The 24766-nt window shown below is 40.3% G+C and overlaps 1 protein-coding gene and 1 pseudogene across 1 annotated transcript in view; both read right to left on the bottom strand.

The window, feature by feature from the left end:
• The window catches only part of rab2a (RAB2A, member RAS oncogene family), a 53282-nt gene extending 39909 nt beyond the window's left edge, over nucleotides 1-13373 (bottom strand). The window contains exon 1 of the mRNA XM_008108494.3: nucleotides 12902-13373. Within this exon, the coding sequence (XP_008106701.1) occupies nucleotides 12902-12947 (46 nt within the window). The 5' untranslated portion in view covers nucleotides 12948-13373. The remainder of the gene's footprint in view (nucleotides 1-12901) is intronic.
• LOC134299038 (5S ribosomal RNA) lies at nucleotides 1244-1362 on the bottom strand (annotated as a pseudogene).
• Nucleotides 13374-24766: the final 11393 nt, after the last annotated feature.

The raw sequence follows: 24766 nt of genomic DNA on the forward strand, positions 1-24766 counted from the left end.
TCTTTTTTTTGAATTATTACCATCTGGCAGATGGTACAGGATGACAAAGGCAAGGACAAACAGACTGGGAGACAACTTTTATCCTAGAGCTGTAACTATATTGAACTCCATGGCATCACACTGATGTGGCATTGGGAGCTGTGTGGTGGGAGTGTGAAGGGATGGGTGTGTTGTTTGTGATGTGTGCTGGGGAAAACATTTAATTTTGTTATACAACGTACAATGACAATAAAGTTATCTATTCTATTCTATGAGAAACCAAATGATCTATAAGCATGCACAAGCAAACCCTATTATAGGAAGTAATACATACTATGGCTTTAATAATAAGCCCTCCATCATGACTTAATAGTCTGTGTAACTACCACCTTCTTAAAGTAGAGAGGATCATATATCTTGATGCGATTTCAGGGTGAAGCATCTTGAGTGGTACTTGTAGCACAAGTAAACTTTGTAACTTGGGAGACAGCGGGATAACTACATTGGGCAGAAATTCTCAAAATTCCTCTAAGGAGTACTGAGAAAATGGATATGGTCAGTTGGATCTATTCTTAGAACTGAAGCAGGGTGTGGTTGCTCAACTAGGTAATTACTGAACTTAGCTCCTCTGTTACGGCTGGCAAGAACACAATTGCAAAGATAATAGTGTTGCTCCAAAAGACTAAATGTCAAAAGACTGGCCTTTCATTGTGCTTTCTGACTTAGGTGTGTGTGGGAGGGGTTCCTTCCTATATAACAAAAGACAGCCACCTGTGGATGTCAAAGGATCATTTTGTGTGAAATATCGCCACATGTTACTAGTAATATTTTTCAGACCATGCACAATATGGTCCATCCTCATCTCCATAGCTAGGGTAAACAGAAAACCTAGGATCAGATCCAGAGATATAAGGCCTGTTTGGAAGGGCCTTAAGAAATTAGCAGTGGGAAATAACACACAGCAGAGACCCAAGTTTTAAAAATAAATTGTCCAATTAAAAATACTGGCCTGCTTTTAAAAAAAATAAAATAAAAGTAATCTAGCAATACGTATGAGGAGTTTAAAATTCCTTACTAGTGTGAGAAATGTTTCTATTTCAAGACTTAAGAAAACAAAGTAATAAATACAACACAGAGAATTTTGTTATATCCTGAGTTAACTGAGAACGCTAGATATGTCTTAGTGCATGGGTACTTCTTTCAGTTTACTAGGAGTAAACTTTACTATTAGGACTCAAGCCACAGTGAGAACTTTGTTTTTAAAAGTCTACAGCACCCGGTATTCCCAGGTGGTCCCCTATCCAAGTACTAAGCAGGCCCGACCCTGCTTAGCTTCTGAGATCAGACGAGATAGGGCGCATTTAGGGTGATATGGCTGTAGAGTTAAAGGCCAAAAACATCTGGAGACTCCAGGTTGAGAACCACCTGGTTAAGGTGCTTTCCACCTAATTTGATTCATTATACATGACACATTTTTCAAGAGTCATATTTGTGGCTATTCCTAACTTTCATACACCAAAATATACAAACTTGTTTGGCCTGTGCAGTATTTTCTGAACCCAATAAAAATTCAAACATATTGCAGAATATAAAAATATCCCGTATCAAAAAACATGTTTCTGTGAACAGAATAAAGTGAGTTCTAATCAAACACAGAGTTTGAAGATACGTTGTTGTAGCTTTTCGACGTTTTGTTTGCATCATGATCAGGAAATGGAATTGATTTAATTGGCATTCTTAATATTTAGTACATATAAGACATACAGAATACTATGAAAGTGCAAAATATTTTTACTGTGGCAAAAAATAAAAATAGATGGGTGCTTGCCAAATGCTGTAATGTGTCTCCATAAACACTGGTGCAACCTTCTGCTTCCAAAAGCCACATAAGTCGTTGAACTGAGTCTACCTGAAATTTCTCAAATTAGATACATTTTTCTGGTTACAAAATTTATTGGAGAACATATCTAAACAATATACAGAAGACCAATTGAAACAAGTTCAGGATATTTTTTTTTGCTGAAGAACAAGTTGGAATGGGTTTATAAAAACAATTCTGAAAATATGAACACACCCCCAGCTGGAATGAAGATACTTGAATTATAATGATAGAGAACATCAAAGTTCAATAACTGGATAAGGAGGGCATTAGTTAGAGAAGCAACAATAACAGAGTTGAAGGCCAAAACATATGGGGACCCTCAGGCTGAGAACCACTGACATAGCTGAGCTTTATGGAAGAGTGCCAGGAGGAAAGAACTGGTTGGGGGTGGATCTATATTAAACCTATTCTGCATTTCCAGAAGTATATATAAGATACTGCAAACATGTGCTTCCACAATACAACTCTGGCAAAATTGAATGCTTTCACTTCGTTACAAAACACCATGTGGTACAAAGTCAACAATATTCGCTACCTAAGAACATCATGCCAAATACAGGGAACTCTATAGGAAAACCTGTTTCTTGCCTTGCAAACAATTTTGTGGTCCAGAAGGTACCGTGTTTCCCCGAAAATAAGGCCGCCCCAAAGAATAAGACCTAGCAGGGGTTTGGGGGGATTGCCAAATATAAGGCCTCCCCTGAAAGTAAGACCTAGCAACTAAGGCTGCAGCAGAGTTCCATTGGGAAGCATGGCTGCAGGGCTAAAGCAGCACTAATACACACACTGGAGGGAGGGAGGGAGGGAAAGTGCTTGCTTTCTGTGCCTCCCTCCCTCCCTCCCTGCCTGCCTTTCCTTGCCTGTCCCCCAGCCGAGGCTTGAAGAACCTTCCGTGGCTGCTACTGCGCTGCCGTTTCTTCCTTCGGAGACAAGGCCATGCTGGCCATGCTCCCTTCTTCCCAGAGGCTTCTGATTGGCTCCTGGAGCCCGGGCAAGGGAGGGTGGGAGGGAATGAAGGAAGAGGGCTTTCGTCCTGCTGCTTCTGCCCTTAAAGGTACAGGACGCATTGGGATTCTCCTCTCATCCTTATTCCTATCCTATGCCATGAAACTGATTATTTTATACTATTATTCTATTGCCATATTATTATCATCATATTCTGTTACTATTATTATATCCCATTATTATATTATCCTATTAATATATTTTAAATCATTATATTATATTTTTCTATTATTATTATTATAATATCATTATATTATTATTCTATTATTATTCTATTATATTTTCATATTATTATATTATTATTCTGTTATTATTAAATTCCATTTTATATTACCCTATTAATATATTTTATATCATTCTATTCTATTATTCTATTATATTATCCTATTATTATTATATTATTATGCTATTCTGTTATTATATCCCATTATTATATTATCCTATTAATACCATATTATTATCATTTTCTGTTATTATTATATCCTATATTATATTATCTCATTAATATATTGTATATCATTATATTATTATTATATTATCATATTATTATTATAGTATATTATATTATTCATCATTCATGACTACATTGAAACTAGAATAGAGAGAAATCAGCGTGGAAACCTTGTGAAACCTAAATTGCAAGAGGTACCATAGATTGTTGTACATGTAAATAATGGTAGTAACAAGAAATTCTTGATAGGATTCATAGTTTGTCTGGTTATGCTGGTTTGTGATGACAACTACTTTACAGTATATAATAAATGTTCATTTTGTTGTTCAACAATAAATGTGAGCTCTTCTTCATGGAAAAATAAGAGATCCCCTGAAAATAAGACCTAGTGCATCTTTGGGAGCAAAAATTAATATAAGACCCTGTCTTATTTTCGGGGAAACAGGGTAGAAGAGGCAACAAGGGGATCAGCTACTCTTGATATCATCTTAACAAACGCAGAGGACCTGCTCAATGCAATCGAAATGGTCGGATCCTTAGGGGAAGGTTACCATGTGCTTCTGCAGTTCGCCATACAAAGAAAGGCTGAAACTAAGACAAGTCAAGCACACATTCTGGATTTTAGGAGAGCTGACTTCCAAAAAATGAAAGATATAATGACTGGCATTCCATGTATGCCAATACTAAAATACAAGGGAGTTAAGGATGGATGGGTTTTTTTCAAAAGTGAAATACTCAAGGCACAAATGCAAACAGTGCCAACAAAGAAAAAAAATTAGACAAGTGCAAAGCAGCCAGAATGGATGTCCAAAGAACTTCTAACTGGGCTAAGACTCAAAAGAGACATGCACAAGAAGTGGAAAAAGGGAGAAATCACCAAAGAATTTAAACAAATAACCAACTCTTGTAGGGAAAAGGTTTGCAAGGCTAAAGCGCAAAATGAGCTCAGGCTTGCCAGGAACATTAAAAACAATAAAAAGGCTTCTTTGCTTATGTTGGTAGAAAAAGGAAGAACAAGGAGGCGATAGGGCATCTGCGAGGAGAAGATGGGGTAATGCTGACAGGGGATAGGGAAAAGGCAGAACTACTTAATGCCTTCTTTGCCTCAATCTTAACACAAAAAGAAAGCCATCATCAACCTCAGCAACATGGAATGGACAAAGGATTGGGTAAAATCCAACCCGAAATAGGGAAACAAGTTGTTCAGGAACACCTGGCTGCTCTAAATAAATTCAAGTCCCCAGGGCTGGATCAACTACATCCAAGAGTATTGAAGGAAGAGGCAGAAGTTATTTCACAACCACTGGCAATAATCTTGGAGAGTTCTTGGAGAAAAGAAGTCCCAGCAGATTGGAGGAGGGCAAATGTGGTCCCTATATTCAATAAGGGAAAAAAGGACAACCCAAACAATTACCGTCCGGTCAGCCTCACGTCGATACCAGGCAAGATTCTGGAAAAGATCATTAAGGAAATGGTCTGCAAACACTTAGAAAGAAATGCGGTCAATGCTAATAGTCAACACGAATTTATCAAAAACAAGTCATGCCAAACTAATCTGATCTCTTTTTTCAATAGAATTACAAGTTGGGTAGATGCAGGAAATGCCATGGATGTAGCATATTTGGATTTCAGTAAGGCCTTTGACAAGGTCCCACATGACTTTCTGACAAATAAACTAGTCAAATGTGGGCTAGGCAAAACTACGGTTAGGTGGATCTGTAATTGGCTAAGTGAATGAACCCAAAGAGTGCTCACCAATGCGTCTCCTTCATCCTGGAAAGAAGTGACAAGTGGACTGCCACAAGGTTCCGTCCTGTGCCCGGTTCTGTTCAACATCTTTATTAATGACTTAGATGAAGGGTTAGAAGGCATAATCATCAAGTTTGCAGATGACACCAAATTGGGAGGGATAGCTAATACTCCAGAAGACAGGAGCAGAATTCAAAACGATCTTAACAGATTAGGGATGGGCCAAAACTAACACAATGAAGTTCAACAGGAACAAATGCAAAATACTCCACTTAAGCAGAAAAAACGAAATGCAATGATAAAGAATGAGGGGTGCCTGGCTAGACAGCAGTACGTGTGAAAAGGATCTTGGAGTCCTCGTGGACAACAAGTTAAACATGAGCCTACAATGTGATGCGGCAGCTAAAAAAGCAATGGGATTTTGGCCTGCATAAACAGAAGTATAGTGTCTAGATCCAGGGAAGTCACACCACCCCTCTATTCCGCCTTGGTCAGACTATACCTAGAATACTGTGTCCAATTCTGGGCACCGTAATTAAAAGGAGATGTTGACAAGTTAGGCGGTGTCCAGAGGATGGTGACTAAAATGATCAAGGGTCTGGGGAACAAGCCCTAAGAGGAGCAGCTGATAGAGGTGGGCATGTTTAGCCTGCAGAAGAGAAGGCTGAGAGGAGACATGATAGTCATGCATAAATATGTGAGGAGAAGTCCTAGGGAGGTGGGAGCAAGTTTGTTTTCTGCTGCCCTGGAGACTAGGAGGCGGAACAATGGCTTCAAACTACAGGAAAGGAGATTCCACCTGAACATTGGGAAGAACTTTCTCACTGTGAGAGCTGTTCGGCACTGGAACTCTCTGCCCCAGAGTGTGGTAGAGGCTCCTTCTTTGGAGGTTTTTAAGCAGAGGCTGGATGGCTATCTGTCAGGGGTGCTTTGAATGTGATTTCCTGCTTCTTGGCAGGGGGTTGGACTGGATGGCCCATGAGGTCTTTTCCATGATGGCCCTATGATTCTTTTTGCAAAGGACCTAGGAAAGAACAGAAGTTCACCTTCCAGCAGAACAATGGCCCTAAACACACAGCCAAGGTACCACAAGGGTAGTTTAAATGCTAAGAACTTGAATGTCTCAAACTGGCCCAAATAAATTCCAGATCACAAACGAATTGAGAATTTGTGGCAAGATTTGAACAAGTGGTATGATAACGGATATCCTCTCATTTTGAAACAAAACAGCTTATGAGTATACTTTTCCCTCCAGGTAAATAAAGGATTACAGTATTGATTTAAAGTTTTATGTTATTGGGGGTTCAATATCATCAGAGATCACGGACCAGTAAAGACCACCAGCTGGAGAAAACTTTGAGATGCTTCTGAACAAAAGTTATTAAATACCCCTGGGGGCCAAAAAGAACTAAAAGAGACACCAGATGAGGGAGGGGGGTGTGTGTGTGCTGGTAAGGACTGGGCAAAAGTCCCCATGCTCCCTAACCCCCCATGAATATTCATTCCAGCTGTCCTCCAATTCAAATAGGGAATGAGTCAGGTTGTTTTCCACCTATGGATGATTAAGACTTAGAATTTGTAATGTTACTATAAGAATACCTGTAGGAGGTTTACCTTCATGTTTTAAGGCACTTTTCTGTCAATGTATCCATCTTGCTTAGAATAAAAACCCTTTTTAAACATTTTAATTACAAACTCTTTCACCTGGCTCGGCCTATGTGCATAGGAATTTTCTGTTAACCTAGTAAGTTCTCAGGACCCTTCCACACAACTGTATAAAATTCCACCCTATCTGCTTTCAACTGGAATATATGGCAGTGTGGACAGGCCAGTTCAAAATAACCAGGTAAGATAACCCAGTTCAAAGCAGGTATTGTGGATCACTTGCCTCGATATTCTGGGTTATATGGCTGTGTGGAAGGGCCCTCACTGAGTTACTGATCAATGGGGTTAAACTCAATGGGAAGTGGCAACTAGACTGTATGATCTTCTGATACCAAACACCTACACAATAGTAGGAGCAAAAAGCCCTTACAAGTGATTGCTTACCAAATGTCCCTGTCTAACTTGACAGACCTGGGGCCCTTGCAGACATTTACCTTCAAGTAATGGAAACCACAACTGTGTTAATAAACATCTGTACACATATTTTATGTGTTTGAAGTGCTTCGCATGTGTTACTAGTCACTACTAGTAAATATCAGTGTTATCCTTCGCACCAAGGGTGCATGTACACACTATACTGAATTAATGCAGTTTGACAGCACCTTATTGCTGATTTAATGCTATCAAATGATGAGAGCTGTAGTTTTAAAAGTTCTTAAGGGTTTTTTTTGACAAAGAACGCTGGTGCATCACCAAACTAGAACTCCCATGATTCCATAACATTGCGGCACGACTGTTAAAGTGGGGCTTAACTGCATTAATTCTGCAAAGGCAATGTACCCTAGCTGGGGGCAGGGTTTGACATTTATTGCAAAACACTATGTGACTTCCTGATTCTTCATTGCATGGCCACATTATCAGCTTCAAATGGAAGGTATGAAGATGGAGTACAAGCATTAAACTGCCATAAATGGGAGAAAAAATTGATAAAAAAGAGCTTAAAAAATTAAGAGATGCCCCACCTCCTCTCAACACTGTAGGTTTGGAAGAGATGGCAAAATAAATTACAAATAAATAAAATAGATCCCTTTCTGCTAGAAACCCTGGAAAACAAAGATAAAACATTTAAGAATTTAATCAGGTCCCTGAAAGAGAATGGAGTAAATAAGGTAGGAGACCTCTTGGAACCTAATGGAGATATTAAAAATGGGATAAGATAAAGGACAAATATGGCTTAAAGTATTGGATAGCTTGGTTAGGCCTGTCACAAAGAGTACATGAAATAAAAAAGAAAGAAACATCAGATACCCCAATAGATAGAATAATTGGCTGGAAAATAGAAAAAGAGAAAGGCATTATAGGGGAAATATATAAGGAATTAATAGCCTTATCCTATAATACAAAACATACTTTAGTAGAGGCCTGGAAACAGGATATAAACTTCAATGAAAACTTAGTACACTCCTGGATTGATAAAACCCAAAAAATTAAACATCTAAGAACAAAAGAAACACAAAAGAAAATAATTTCAATATGGTATAGGACCCCTTATCAACTGGCTCACATTATGAAAACGTTTCTAACAAATGTTGGCATAAATGCGGGGAGACTGGCACCTTTTCCCACATGTGGTGGGACTGCCCTGAAATCCAAAAATACTATAATATGGTTAGAGAAGTAATAGAGGAAATAATAGCGCAAAAGCTATATTGGGATAAAGCTCGATTTTTATCCCTTAACATAGAGGTAAAGGAGGGGAACAACCAATGGTCAGATACTATTAAAATTTATGATAGCCGCTATACATGTCACAATTGCCAGAGGGTGGAAAGATAAAACAAGGTGGGACCTAAAAACCTGGTGGTCGTATCTCTCTGAATATTTAATTAATGATTTCATCCATGAAAAGAAAAATAAATATTTGAATATTCAGTTAAGACAAGATTGGCATAGGAAATGGTCTTGTTTAATCGACAAAACATAAGGAAAAGATAGGTACAGAACTTTAAATCAGGCCTTCCAGACAATTAAATCAATGTATTGATTCAAGTAACCCAGAAGGGGGTGGGAAGAGGGTGGTAAGGGTGGGTGGGATGGGGGGGTTTAAAGGGGCAATTAATTAAGATATGCAGTAAAGAGAATAACAATTGGAACCTGTATCCCAGCCATAAAGATTGTAAACAGTTTTTATGTTATCTTTTAGATGGCTAAAGTATGCAGTGTATTGTTTTCTTATCTGTATGAAGAAATTAATAATAAAAAACAATAAAAAACAAGCATTTAACTGCCACTTAATAAAGTGTGTGAAACATTATATTAAGGGCCTTTATTGGAAGGCTCTTAATATAACATTTAAAAAGAAAAGATGGAAAAGGAACCCTGTTCCTGATGGAGGTCATTCTATCTCTGTGCATGGAGCCTGCTCAGTGGTTCTCAACCTTTGGTTTCCCAGCAACTTTATACTACAGTTCCCAGAAATGCAAGACAGCTTGACTCACAGCAAGAGCCTTATTGGTGGCTGCTCCTAGACTTTGGAACTCCCTCCCAAGAGATACCAGGATGATCCCATCCCTGCTTGCCTTTTGCAAGCAGGTTAAGACATTTCTTTGCCACCAGGCATTTGGGGGAGAATGAGGGACACATTGCTGGGGAGGGGGATAGTGGTCTCAGAATGTAATTTCAATGGTATTTCTTGTATTTTAACTTTATCTACCCACAAATGTTTAATTTTAAAAAACAAAACAAAATTGTATGTGTCTTACTTTAAATTTTTATTAGGTGTTATACTGGCAGCCCCCAAGTTACAAACAAGATAGGTTCTGTAGATTTGTTCTTAAGTTAAATTTGTATGCAACTTGGGACAGGTGCATTTTAAGTGTAGTGTTCCTTCACTTATCGCTGGGGTTAGGTTCCAGGACCACCCGCAATAAGTGAAAATCCACGAAGTAGGGACATTATATTAATTTTAATATTTATACTTTATTTTAATAGTTATACACTATTTTAAGTCTTTATCAACCAATCGTGTGTTGATAAATCGCCTCCTTCTCCTCCCGTTGCCGCTTGGGCTCCTTTTGGTTTCTCCTTCCTCCCTTCCTTAGGCTGTAAATTGTAATTTTTTAAAATTTATAATAGTCTTTTAGAGTTTATTGAAAAACCACGAAACAGCAAAAAGTGAACCGCAAAGTAGTGAGGGAACACTGTAACTCCAGCCACACACAAGTCCCCTGGGGAGATAGGGTGGCCTATAAATAAAGTATTATTATTACTATTATTATTATACAAGCTTTGGATAGCATAGGGAAGGGTTAACACCCCTGTGGTGTTTCTTTTGCTGTTTGTGCCCCTGTTCAGAAGATTTCACCTTACTTTCTGTCCCTGTGATAATTAGATTTTTAAAAATGTGGCTTATTGTGGAAATAAAGATTGGTGAGAAAGTTTCAGTGGAAACACCTTTCCCCATTATAATTCTTCCAGGAGTGAATTTCCCTTCCAGGGGTAGATTTCTCTCACTTCCTGTTGTCTCACCCAAGCTTTTAACTATGAGTCCTTTATAAGGCAGATGTTTATAACACGGGGATGGCCTGTATATGTTAGTCACCTTGAGTCCCTTTGGGAAGACAAGTCTGATAGAAATAAAGTTGGATTGCTGTGAGTTTTCCGGGCTGTGAGGACATGTTCCAGAAGCATTCTCTCCTGACATTTCATCCACATCTGTGACAGGCATTCTCCGAGGTTGTGAGGTTTGTTGGGAATTACACAAGTGAGGTTTATATATCTGTGGAAGGTCCAGAATGGGAGAAAGAACTCTTGTCTGTTGGATGTGTGAATATGGAAACAATCGCCTTGTTTAGCACTTAAAAGCCCTGTAGCTTCAAGGACTGGCCGATTCCTGCCTGAGGGAATCCTTTGTTGGAGATTGGTCCTGATTGGTTCATGTCTAGAATTCCCATTTTCAGAGTGTTCTTCTTTATTTACTGTCCTGATTTTAGAGTTTTTAATACTTAGCCAGATTTTGTTCACTTTTATGGTTTCCTCCTTTCTGTTGAAATTGCCCACATGCTTGTGGATTTCAATGGCTTCTCTGTGTAGTCTGACGTAGTGGTTGTTAGCGTGATCCAGCATTTCTGTGTTCCCAAATAATATGCTGTGTCCAGGTTGGTTCACCAAGTGCTCTGCTATAGCTGACTTCTCTGGCTGAGTTAGTTTGAAGTGCCTTTCATGTTCCTTGATTTGTTTTTGTGTTTGGTGGTCCCTATGTAGACTTGTCCACAGCTGCATGTACCATGTTTCTCCGAAAATAAGACAGTGTCTTATATTAATTTTTGCTCCCAAAGATACTCTAGGTCTTATTTTCGGGAGAATTCACATTTATTGTTGAACAAAAAAATGAACATTTATTATATACTGTACAGTAGTTGTCATCGCAAACCAGCATAACCAGACAAACTGTGAATCCTATCAAGAATTTCTTGTTACTACCATTATTTCCATGTACAATACTCTATGGTACGTACATTTACCAATCCTGCATGATCTGGTGTTCTGTTTGGTGGGCATGCTTCCAAACAAAACCTTTGCTAGGTCTTACTTTCGGGGGAGGCCTTATATTTAGCAATTCAGCAAAACTTCTACTAGGTCTTATTTTCAGGGGATGTCTTATTTTCGGGGAAACAGGGTATACAGTAGACTCCTGCAGAGGTGAGAGGATTCCTCTTGTCCTTTGCTGAACGTAGCATTTGTTGGATTCTCTTAGTGGGTCTTATGTGGGCAAAACGTCAGGAGAGAATGCTTCTGGAACATGGCCATACACCCTGGAAACCTCACAGCAACCCAGTGACTCTGTCCATGTAAATCTTCAACAACATAGGTAAAGGTTTTCCCTTGACATTTAAGTCTAGTCGTGTCCGACTCTGGGGGTTGGTGCTTATCTCCATTTCTTAGCCGAAGAGCTGGCAGGTCCGTAGACACCTCCAAGATTATGTGGCCGGCATGACTGAATGGAGAATCATTACCTTCCCACCGGAGCGGTACCTATCGAAGTACTCACATTTGCATGTTTTCGAACCGCTAGGTGGAAGAAGTTGGGGCTAATGGCGGGACTTCACCCCGCTCCCCAGACTCGAAGCTCCGACCGTTGGGGGCCCTTCCCCACAGCCCTATATCCCAGTATATCAAGGCAGAAAATCCCACAATACCTGCTTTGAACTGAGTCCACACTCAGATAAAATGGTATTTTCTACCTTGATATTCTGGGATATAGGGCTGTGTGGAAGGATCCTTGGTCTGTAAGTTCAGCAGCTCGGCAGTTTAACCCGCTGCGCCACCAACATAGGTAGGTAAAGGTTTTCCCCTGACATTAAGTCCAGTCATGTCTGACTCTGGGGGTTGGTGCTCATCTCCATTTCTAAGCCAAAGAGCCGGCATTGTCCTTAGACACCTCCAAGGTCATGTGGCTGGCATGACTGCATGGAGCGCCGTTACCTTCCCGCCAGAGCGGTACCTATTGATCTACTCATATTGGCATGTTTTCGAACTGCTAGGTTGGCAGAAGCTGAAGCTAACTCACGCCACTCCCGGGGTTTGAACCTGGGACCTTTCGGTCTGCAAGTTCAGCAGCTCTGTGCTTTAACACATTTCGCCACCGGGGCTCCTTATAATCCACCAACATAATGGGAGTTGAAATCCAAATCACCTGGCTAACCAGGGGCCAAGCAACCCCTGGACTACACCAACCTTCTCCAACTTGGGAGAGAGGGAGAGCGGAATGGGAACCCAAAACATGGGCAAGCCGCCAGGTTGGGGAGGGGAAGCGGGGCGCGATTACTGAGTCCTCGGAATGACAAGCCTGGCGAAAGAGGCCTCGGGGATGGGCCTTCCCACGCAAGCCGCCGCCGAAGGGTTTCGAGGGCCCTTGAGGAACCCCTCCAGAGACAGGAGACCCGTCCCCCCTTGTCTCCGCTTGACCCTGCTGCTTCCCACTGCCCATCCCCTTCCCCTCCTGGGCCGTGTTCGGGACCCAAGGCCTCCACCTCCAAGCGCCCAGAGCTAGGCCGCGGGCGGGGCCTTGGAGGCCAAGCGCCTCCCTCTCCTGAGCCGAGTCACCACCACGTCGGCGCAGCCAACACTGCGGAAATGGAGCTACCGCTGCCGCCGCCGCCGCAGATCGAGGCTAGCGCCCCTCCCCTCTCTCCTTGCCTTCCCCCCCCCCGCCTCGCCCCCTCACTCACCTGTGTCCCCGATAATAATATACTTGAAGAGATACGCGTAGGCCATGTCTCTCTCCTCAGCCGCTCTCTCCTCAGCTGCGCGCGCCGCACTGGACGCCCGAAAACCGTTGGCCTCCCAACCGACGCGCTTTCCCCCTCCTGTGACGGGCGGGCAGGCTTCTCTCGCGGCCTCGCTCTCTCGCCCTTGCTGTTTATAATGGGCGGCGGCAGCAGCAGCAACAGCCTCCCGCACCGGGCCTTCCTTTCCTTTCCTCCCTTCCTTGCCTTCTCTTTCTTTTTGATAGAAAGAGATACCTGGGTTGTTGTATTTTTTGCCACGAAGGAAGGAAGGAAGGAAGCGGCTCGAAGGAGCAACGAACAATAACAGGCGCGAGAGGCTCCCCCAAACGACGTCACGCGGCGTTCTTCCTCAACCCGGAAGTGCTCAAGTAGCCGGTTGCCTTTGCCTTGGAGGGGAGGATCTCCTGAGAGGGGGAGAGAGGCAGGCAGAGATCGCCTGGGAAGGCCTCCTCTCAACGGCCTCGCCTCTGGGTGGGGACCGAGGCCTGGCCCGTGGGTTGTTATCGGTCCTTCACGGCTCCTCCTTTCTTAGGCTGCGTCTAAGGGCGCTTCCACACAGCTACATAACTCAATACCAAGGCAGAAAATTGCACAATACTTGTTTATCTGAGGCCCCTTCCACACACCTGAATAAAACCCCACAATATCTGCTTTGAACTGGGATATGTGGCAGTGTGGACTGAGATAACCCAGTTCAAAGCAAATATTGTGGGATATTCTGGGTTATAGGATTGCGTGGAAGGGCCTTGAGGCCTTTTCCACAGCTGAATAAAATCCCACATTTTCTGCTTTGAACTGGAATACAATGTTCCCTCACTTACTGCTGGGGTTAGGTTCCAAGACCACCCGCAATAAGTGAAAATCCGTGAAGTGGGGACACTATATTTTAATATTTATACATTATTTTAGTAGTTATACACTATTTTAAGTCTTTATCAACCAATTGTGTGTTGATAAATCGCCTCCTCCTACTGTTGCTGCTTGGGCTCCTTTTCTCTCCCTTTGGCTTCTCCTTCCTCCCTTGCTTAGGCTATAAATTGAATTATTTTATGATTTATAATAGTCTTTTAGAGTTTATTGAAAAACCACGAAACAGCGAATCCGCAAAAAGTGAACCGCGAAGTAGTGAGGAAACACTGTATGTGGCAGTGTATTTTCAGATAAACCAATTCAGAGCAGTACTGTGGGATTTTCTGCCTTGATATTCTGGGTTATATGGCTACGTGGACGTTTGCCAGATCTGTCCAGTTAGATAGGGATATTTGGTAAGCAACCACTTGTAAGGGCTTTTTGCTACTGCTATTGAGTAGGAGATTGGTTTTCTCGGAAGATCATACAGTCCAGCTGTCACAACTCATTTAAGGTCCTTCCACACAGCCATACAACCCAGAATATCAAGGCAGAAAATCCCACAATATCTGCTTTGAACTGGGATATCTGACTCCACACAGCCATATATTATCCAAAGCAGATAATCTGGGATTTTATTCAGCTGTGTGGAAGGGGGTCTGAGTTTAACCCCATTGATCAGTAACTCCGTGATGGCCCTTCCACACAGCCATATAACCCAGAATATCAAGCTAGAAAATCCCACAATATCTGCTTTGAACTGGGATATGTGGCAGTGTGAACTGAGATAACCCAGCTCAAAGCAGACATTGTGGGATTTTATTCAGATGTATAGAAGGGGCCAAATTGTTTGTCTTGATATTCTGTCTTATATGGCTGTGGGAGGTCCCTGAATCCACATTGCCATATATTCCAGTTCAAAGCAGATAATGTGGGATTTATTCAGACGTGTAGAAGGGGCCAAACCTACAACACCTGGTAGAGTAGGCCTTTGGTATCTGCTAGGGTTTGGTTTCAGGACTCCCTGTGGATATCAAAATCCATGGGTGCTCAATTCCCCTTATATACAGTGGCATAGTGGAATGGTGTCACTTATATAAAATGGCAAAACCTTTTGGATTTTTTGATTTTTCCAAAAAAAATAATTAAGTGGAAAATGATTGAAGCTGTGGGTGCAGAATCCATGAACCAGTTGGATACAAAGGATCCCATCTTGTTTTCCTTTTGCCAGCAGGCAAAGGCATTCCCATGCAAGCAAGCTTTTCAACACCTAAGCAGGAGAGCTTCTTATGGGGATATTTTGTTCTTTTTAAAATGTGTATTGTTTTTTTTAAAAAAAACATTTATACTCTTTTATGTAATGTTTTTCATTTTTATTGTGAATTTTAAACATTGCTTTGGAAGCCACCTTGAATCTAGGAGAAAGGTGGCATACAAATCCAATCAATCAATCACGTATAATTTACAGCACCTGGTATCCTTTGGCAATCTTCAATTCAAGTACAAACTTGGACTGACCCTGCTAGGCATCACAAAGTCAGATAAGATCGGATTATTATTATGTTTTAAACCCTATTATCTTATGTCATTGTATAGAAAATTCAAGGAGATAGCTCTTGCATTTTTTTAAAATGATGTTTATAAAAACTTTGAAAATTCCCTAAAAGTCTGTGGATAAGTGAAACGTTCTGAAAACCATTGTAGCAAGTTTCAACTCAATAGCTTTAACAATGAAAGAGAAAGGAGCCCCTGATGTTTCCCCAATTATAGTAATTTATGTCCAATTATAGTAATGAAATAGTAATGAAATTTCATTACTTTCATTTTAGTAATGATTTTTTTTACTAACTATACTTTATAAACACTTTAGAAATGAAATGCCAGCACCCCCCAGTTTTGTAATGACTTTTCAACCATTTTAATGGATTGCACATCCCTAATTCCTATATGATCAGAGAATGAGTCCTGTTTTGGTTTCAGTGAATTTCACATTTTACATGCTGATATTGCCATGCCAAAAAGGTAGTGTGGAATTCCACAATTTTAGCACAGATGTAATGTTATCCAAATGACTCTCATTGTGGGAATATTAGGTTTTTGTGCAAGGATTATATTTCTTCAGAAATGTCCATATTAATAAACTCACTGATAACTTACTTGAGCAACTATATTTTAAGCATTTTCATAAAAGATGTTACAGCTCATTGCTGAATGCCATCTGCGTTTCTCTTTTTGTTGTACTATCATGCAGAGGGCAAGTATGTGGCATAGAAAAAGAGGAACTGAATTGGGCCTTTGTTTACATGTTGTTAAAAAGTACCTAGGAAGACCAGATTTATGGAAGAGAAAGTGACAGCTACAGGGACATCTGCAAGTGCTAGCATCGTCACAGAAAAGAGCACAATGTGTTTGTGTATCATTTATGAGACTTAATACAGCTAAGGCAGAAAGACCCTTTTGAGAAATACTGCATTACACTGTAGTTCTGTTTCAAATAGATGATTCTTTATTCTTCATTTGGATAATTGAAGGACTTTTGTACAATGAACTTTCTGCAGAAACACTGCACAGTAACTATTAGCACATAATCAAATCTTAGCAGAAATAAACGCAGGGGTTACTTCTTTTTATGATCAAAGCCCTTGCAAATATGTAATGGAATATTGCAATGATCTGGTCATTCTCTAGACTACAAGGGAGTACAGTGCTTCTGTCTATAATGTAATAGGGTTAAGTGTAATAATAATGTTATTTAGAACTGCAACATTTCTAGCATGAGCAAGATTGTGATGAAATGAGCAGCATTGCCTGTGTTTTCACATTTATCATTATTATTATCAAGTAGCTAACAATGACATGACACACAAGAATTTAAAAACAAGGAAATAGATATAAATATAAAAATAAAAACAAGTAAATATTTTGCCATTAATGTAGAAGTAGAAATACAATTAAAATAACATTTAAAACTAGAGAATTACCCCAAATCCCTATCCCATAATCCTTCCTCTTATCATTCATTAAATGCATGATGCATGATGGCAAAGTTGTATTTTTACCTGCCTGCGAAATACAAGCAGGGATGGGGCCAGATAAAATAATAAAATGGCATACTTCAAGTAATATCTGCTTGCTATTGAACTTCTGAAGTGAATGTTGCTAAGAGCCTGCTTAGCTAAACATCATTCCTTAATTTTTTTTGCTTACAATTCCATATGTTTGTAGGCTAGGATGGCTTAGTTTGCATTCTTAAATGAACAAAAGAGCCCTCTATGGTTTGCATCACTAGTTGATGCTATCACACAGAGAGGAACACAGCTCTCTGTTCCTTCCTTCCCTCTTTTGAGGACAGTCAATACTACTGTTCACTGTCAAAGGAAAATATAAGGCCTTGCTTTCTTTCCTTCACCTGTGTCTACTTTGAACCAGAGCTAAGAAAATTTATTTTTGGGACCACAGTGCACCTAATCCATTACTTATGTTGGCTGGGGGATTCTGGGAGTTTTAGTACAAAATGTAAAACTTCCAAGTTGTGATTGGATTGACAAAAGGGAGCAAAGAAACAAGTTATTCTTTGCTCCCTCTTTACTAGGTCACCTCACAATCTGATGGAGCATAAACCTCTGTATGACCTTAGGACCACACAATCTTTAGTCTTTTGAAGAAATATACTTAATCTGTCAGCTTTGAGCAGCAGTGGGATACAGAAACAGGGGAGCGAGATGCAGAAAATTCCTCTAATTTTGTGACTCTTTTTGCCTTGAGGCTCTGCTGTGAACTCTTTCAAAGGCAAATACCTATCTAGAGACCTCTTCACACGGGGCTAAAGCTGCCAGCATGCATCGAGTTAACACTGGTCACCCATGGATCCAGCTAACTCCCATCAAACGACACCAGCGCGACTCCATGGGTGAAGGAGGGCAGAACCAGCGCATGCCACTGCCATGACAACATGGGAGGCTTCCCATGTTGCCACTAGACTAAATGGGGGGAAGCCACGCACTCCACGCACTCTCCATGCTTCCTCCCATGTGATCGCCCTCAGCTGGAGCTGTGTGATGCAGGATGTGAGGCGCTGAATTCCCTCCGACAAAGGAGCAACTTTGGCCACCATGTGACAAGGTTGAGATCAGGGATCCTCAAACTAAGGCCCATGGGTCAGATGCAATCCTCCACGGTCATTGACCTGGCCACTGCCCTAAACTTTAGATTTATTGGCACCCTAAGTCTGAAACGACCAGAAGGCACACAACAACAACAATCCTTAAATACACAGCCTTTATTGGCATACAACAACAAAACCACACTACAGGCATATACAACATGAAGAAGTCACAGATAAAAAAGGAAAGCATAATTAAGAGTTGCTAATCTCAAGAATAAAATTTGAAGCAGTCTTACAAAAGAGTGCACCAGAGTCCAACAAACTGACTTAACTATCTCATCAGCCAAAGGAGACACTTCCGATTGAAATATTGGTAAGTTTATGTTGGTTAAAATTGTTCTTCATTTTAAATATTGTATTCTTTCATTTTTTTGCACTACAAATAAGATGTGTGCAGTGTGCATAGGAATTTGTTCATGTTTTTTTTTTTCCAAACTATTATCCAGCTCTCAAGTGTCTGAGGAACCATGAACCAGCCCTTGGCTTAAAAAGTTTGATGACCTTTAGTCTAGATGCTAAAATTTTGATCAGAAACCAAACACAAAGCCCCAGTTTAATCAGGAGATTGAGGACTACAACTGGTATTTCTCTACTTCAAAGTTAGCCTACCATTTTAAAAAGCAGAAAGATAATCACATGTAATATGACCTTCAGTTAGTATAGGAAGCAATATAAGGATGATGAGTGATAACAATAAATAAGACCCAAGAGGATAATTGATGCACAACTCACTGTTTGAAATATCCTTATATTTAAAAATATCTTTATTAGCAATTGCTTATTTCATTGTTAATAGCTCTCCCTCTTTCAGGGATATTATTTTCAAGACAGCTTGTATGTCACCATGAATCTTTTAAGTCTTCACTCAAAATACAGTTAAGACAATGTGGCTTATTTTTGAATAAACATACACATGAACTTATACTTGAATGAACATGTCTGGGTATAAATAAAAGTGGTTTTCAAACTTGCATATTGTGTGTGAAAATGGGCAGAAGATATCTTATAAATTACTATATTTTCACTATTAGCATTCCTTTGAAAAGATAAATGTTAAAGTGTAATTCTATGCCATTGCTTGCTTTCTTTCATCTGCATAGTTAAGTGTGGCTTCCTATCTTCCTGTAACTGCAAAACAGCAATCTGCAGAAAATTGCTTTTAGTTGTACCATGAGACTAAATTTATATTAGTGTTTGCTTTTACCGTAACTGTTCAAAAGAGATATTTCATAATATCAAAATAATAATGGCATCATATACTGGGATAGGAGAAACACATATAAGTTTAAGCTCTGGTGGCATGAAGAAGAAAAAATCTACTCCAACAGTATTTTAAAACTAACTGCCATTGATACTGACTTTTGTTAATCTAAAACTAATCATGAATAAAAACCTTGCTTATTGTTTTTGAAGGGACTCTGTATAGGTAACATAACATTCTATCGTGCTAAAATTGTACAAAACAGGATGCTAAACAGATATGAAGAACAAAAGAAGAACATGAAGCAATAATCTCTGATGAAAGCAACAACGAGGGACCGCCTAAGTAATTAAAAGTAATTTATGATGCTGTAACATGATGTGGGTAACTGTGCCAAGTCTGGGGCCAATTTTCTGCCTTTGGATCCGCCAGGCACAAAATACAACCAAAACCAAAAACCAGAACTGGACATGGCCATTAATATCTATATTCCAGTATAGTTTAAAATTATGCTTATAGTTGTGAAAAAACAGCAACAAAGCAGAAAAATTTCTGGAGTTAAATGTTTCAGTGCATTTTAATAGTGTGTCCTGTATCCTGTACAGTATTTGATAGTGTATGTCTAGTGCTTGAGTGTTCAAAGAAGACTCTGGAACACTAAGGTTCAAACCCCTCCCACAGGCATGGAAACCTACTGAGTGGCTTTGGACAAATCTCACTCTCCCAGCCTTAGAGGAAGGTAGTAACCAACCCCTCTGAATAAATCTCTCCCCCCCCCCCCAAAAAAAAAACCCTAAGAAAAATTCATTGTGATATGGAGTTAACTTTAAAGTACATAAAAATAACAGTAACTGATACACTGAAATGAAATCTGGTTTACTCACCTGAATAATCAGAGTATACATTCTGTAATTTCTCTTTGAATACGGTACGTATTCCAACCTACTGCTTTTTTTTAATGAATAACTTTTATGATTTCAGTTGGCTGGCTCTTTTGAAATGCAAATTTAGGGTAATCTGGAGATGGGTTCATTGGGTACCTAATCTTCTGATCTACTAACTGGACTAAATTAACTAGGGCCTCATTCACACTAGCAAAAAATTCCATATCCACCTGGTGCTGTAGGAACTCACTATTTACAACCATTTAATAGTAGAAGAGTTTTTAAGCTTCAATGTGTGTATGTGTTTTTAGAAAACTAACTTGTTGCTCCACAGTTTCAAGGGAAAAACTTGTTTTGCGATTTTTGTCTTATCTGGATCAAGATTCCATCAGCCATGACAAAACAGATTCATAAATGGAATGCTGCATCCAGCAAGTGTCACCATTTTAAAAAAATGTTCAGTGCTACTTGCTGTGGTTTGTTTAACATTATGACCATCTATCCAATTTATTAGTTTATCAATAAGGAGGACAATTGATCTCATGTCTGGGCTCAGCTGGGAAGCAGGTAGCAGCCAGGAGGAGAAAGAGAAGAAAAAAGTGGTACTTGGCTGGGAAAACAGTGGCCCAAGAAAAAAGAAACTCCTCAGAGCCACCTCCTGTTTCCCAGCTGAGCCCAGCTATGAGATCAATGATAAGGGGATAGCTCAAGCCCTCGCCATATATATGTCCTCATTCTGTCTGAAGTCTTGGGCCGCTTGACCTCACTGCACAATTTTGCCCACGAGGCTCTGATGGAGAGGTGTTTGTCTGGGAAGGTAGTGCCAGTACTTGGCCAAGAGAGCAGTTGCTGTAGCCCTGAGAAAAAAAGAAACATATGTGTGGTTGGATTATTGTTTATTATTGTTATTTTTAGATGATCTTGTTGTTAGTTCTTTTACTGGCTGAAAGGGTGAGGAATACTTTTGGGATACTTTGATCCATGTGACAAAATAATTTGACTGACAAAATGCCTTGGGCAAGTCATCTGTACTAGCCAATACAGGTGCTCTAATTGTAATTAAACATACTCCTATACCCTGAACATTAATACAGTTCTTATAATTTCTCATCTTTCACCATAGTATCAGTCTCTTCTGAATTTACATAGCTATGATATGACCAAGTGGAAATTATAACTTACTGTAGTTTTGTTTTGCTTTATAAAGGGAATGACAGTATTAATATGAAAAATGTCTCTTAATACAAATGTTAACATATTTTCTGTTAAATGTGTTTTTTCATTCAATAAAGTTTGAAAACTCAAAGAAAAAAAAACCCAAAGGAAAAACAAACCTCCAGAAGCAAAACTTAAAAAAAAAACCCCAGGGTGAATCAGGGTGTTTCCAGACATACATTAAACCTGCTTTGGAGCAAGTTAAATCCCCACACTCCAGGGGAAAAAATGGGGTTTGCCCGTTTACTGTCCCCATGCCATCTGGAAAACTTTCGGAATGGCCACCCAAAACTACTCCCTTAGAAGTCCAAAAACAACAGAAAATGTACTGGGTCACCATGGCGCCTCTCTGCGAGACTCCTGGTTCGTACCAATGATGCAACAGGACGCAGCAGGGGGAGGGGCGGGACCAGGAGAAATATGCACCCCTGCTTCCTGGCACATCATCGGTTATGTTCCAGGAGTCCTGAAGGGAGGTATCATGGCAGCCTGGTAAGTTTTCTGTTGTTGTTATGGCTTTTTTTTGTGGGGGGGGGGATAGATGCCCTCTTTGTTCTCTTTGCTCATGGGGCCCAAAGAAGCAAATTGGACTGTGGGGACAGCGTACTGGGACTGTGGGGCCCATACCCCATTTCAGGAAGGTCTGGATCTAATGGGGTACCTAAATAATTTGAGACAAAGCAGGGTTTTCCTGCTTTGTCTCAAATTACTTCGCTTTTACCTGGGACGTTGTTTGGTCGTCTCAGGTAAAAATCCCCAGGACTCGCATTTTGGGCCCTGTCTGGAAGGGTCCTCAGGAGCACCTCCGTGTTGGAATACTGCATACTGGGTTGTATATATTTTGCTGTAGTGGATTCCATCTAGATCTCACATCAGAGATCTAAGAGATCACAGTATTGGACAAGGCAACAATCATTCTCCAAAACAGAGCTAGCCTTTATTATTTTCCTTAAAAATTAGAATTGGCTTGCCTATCCTCAGAGGCCTTCCCAAATACTTCTAATCAGAGGCAAAGATGCTGTCCTCTAGACCAGGCCTACACAACTTGCGTCCCTCCAGATGTTTTGAACTTCAGCTCCCAGAAGTCGTGGCTATTAGACGAGCTGGCTAGGCTTTCTGGGAGTTGGAAACCCAAACATCTGGAGGACTATAGGTTGTGCAGGCCTACTTTAGAGACCCTCTTCTTTTCAATGAGCTCTTCATAATCTCTGAAACCTCCAACTATACTCAAGTACATGACATATGAAGATCAAAAGTCCCCATTGGGGAGATGGGGCAGAAAAGAAATAAGGTTTCATTCATTCAAAAGTTTAATTGATTTGTATGCAATTCTATTTGTGAGTTTATATTGCTATGGCTCCACCCCCTGTCCCCTTGCCCACATAGAGCATAACATAACTGCAAACAACCCAATGTATTTTTTAGGATGTTCACTTCTGTATTTCTGAACTTTGCCAAAGAAAAGGTAAAGTTTTCATTTTGCAAAAGTAATTATTTCCTAATGTTGGACTGAAGGGATGAGTCCTTGGCAGTGTCAGAAATTGCTGAAGCAGCTGTTGTGACTGCGCCTTCGGGGATTATGGTTGATGGTGATGGAATTCGAAGAGGAAGAAAAAACCCTCGTGATGAGGGTTCACTGGAGGAGTTGCGCAGGAAGCGACTTAGAGAGCTATATGGAGGATCTTCTGAGGAAGATTCAGATGGGGAGATGGATGCTGAGGAACAGGTGGTGGCTGGGGAAGCGGGCACTGAATGGGCACAGCCACCAGAGATGTCTGGGGATTTGGGGCCTATGGATACTTCTGAACCTGGGGTTTCTGCAGGAGCTGATCCCAATTGGGATGCTTGGAGAAGGGAGGATGGTTCTTTAAGTGTTCATGGGGCTAAGTGTGGGCAGGATGATTGGGACTCCGACGAATTGCTAGGTACTCCAGATCCACGAGCTCTAGCTGTGTGGAGTTCAGACTCTGAGTAGATTTGGGACACCTGGTGTTTGGGTGTGAGTGTTTGGTCACCCAGGAGGAAGGGGAATAAAATGGGAATGTTTGGCCACTGCACTTTGCGTGTGGCAAGGTGTTGCTGAGGCGCCATTGGGATCTCTGTGTTTCCATGAAGACTGGACTTGGACTATGATTTGAATCTGCTGATATCACCTAGCTTGGCTCTCACTGTGTCTTATTGTGGACCTGTTTTGGATGACTGCACCCTCTTCGGACTTTGGATTGAATTTGACCTGGCTTCTGTCTACTCCCTCTGACTGACGGCTACTCCCGGCTTCTGACTATTGGTTTGTCTTTCGGAATTTCTGCTGCCTTCTGACCTGACCTTGGATTCTTCTGACAACGGCTATTCATCATCCCTTTGAGGCTTTCGGCTTATCTGCACCGTGGAAGCAGCTTTATTGCTTTTCTAGTTTGTTTATTTTCCAGCAATTAACTCTATTTGTTTTCAAAAGCTGAATTGAAGCGTTATTTAGTTTTTTATTGAATGCCAGGATGGGAAATTAGCGTGACTCGTTTTTGAGTTATTATTGTCCAATCTACTCTCGAAACACTGAAAAGTGAAGTGTTTCAAGGATATTTCCTGTGTTTATGTTATTTTCTGGCTTATCTTCAGAATAAACTCTGTTTTGTATGTTAACTGGCGTCTGACTCTTGACAGCAGCAGAACAGAATAGGATATGTCTGAATATTAATCTCAATTTTGTGGCAGTTTATAAATAATTAGCAGTCATGGGGAGCTTGAAAAAAGAGGTTCACCAATAGGGAAAGTACAGTAGAGTCTCACTTGTCCAACACTCGCTTATCCAATATTCTGGATTATCCAACGCATTTTTGTAGACCATGTTTTCAATACATCATGATATTTTGGTGCTAAATTCGTAAACACAGTAATTACTACATAGCATTACCATGTATTGAAGTACTTTTTCTGTCAAATTTATTGCATAATATGATGTTTTGGTGCTTAATTTGTAAAATCATAACCTAATTTGATGTTTAATAGGCTTTTCCTTAATCCCTCCTTATTATCCAACATATTCGCTTATCCAACATTCTGCCGGCCCATTTATATTGGATAAGTGAGACTCTACTGTAATTCCTTTTCCCAGATTTGTAACACTTCCACTTTAACCTACATGTTTCTTTGACACTATTTAGCCCCTACAATGGAATAGACTTCCTAATTTATCAACTACAAGCTTTAAAATGTCACCCTTTTTTAACCCAGACCCCTGCCTTGTGTGGCTGGTGGCCATGCCAGATGGGAATTATTGCAGTTATAGTCAGGAAAAATAGCCTTTTGAAGTTCTGGATCTGACCATCTCCAGGTGAACACAGCCTAATAATTTAATAGCAAGCTTATTGAAATAAATGCTGTTCTTTAACATAATACTTCAAAGCGAATAATTAATCTGATATAGACTACTTATCTATCTTCTGTGGTTGCCTTTTCTTTCAGGAAAAATTCTGACTCATTTATAAAGTCAG

This window comes from Anolis carolinensis, chromosome 4 (genome assembly GCF_035594765.1).
Source record: "Anolis carolinensis isolate JA03-04 chromosome 4, rAnoCar3.1.pri, whole genome shotgun sequence".
NCBI lineage: Eukaryota > Metazoa > Chordata > Lepidosauria > Squamata > Dactyloidae > Anolis > Anolis carolinensis.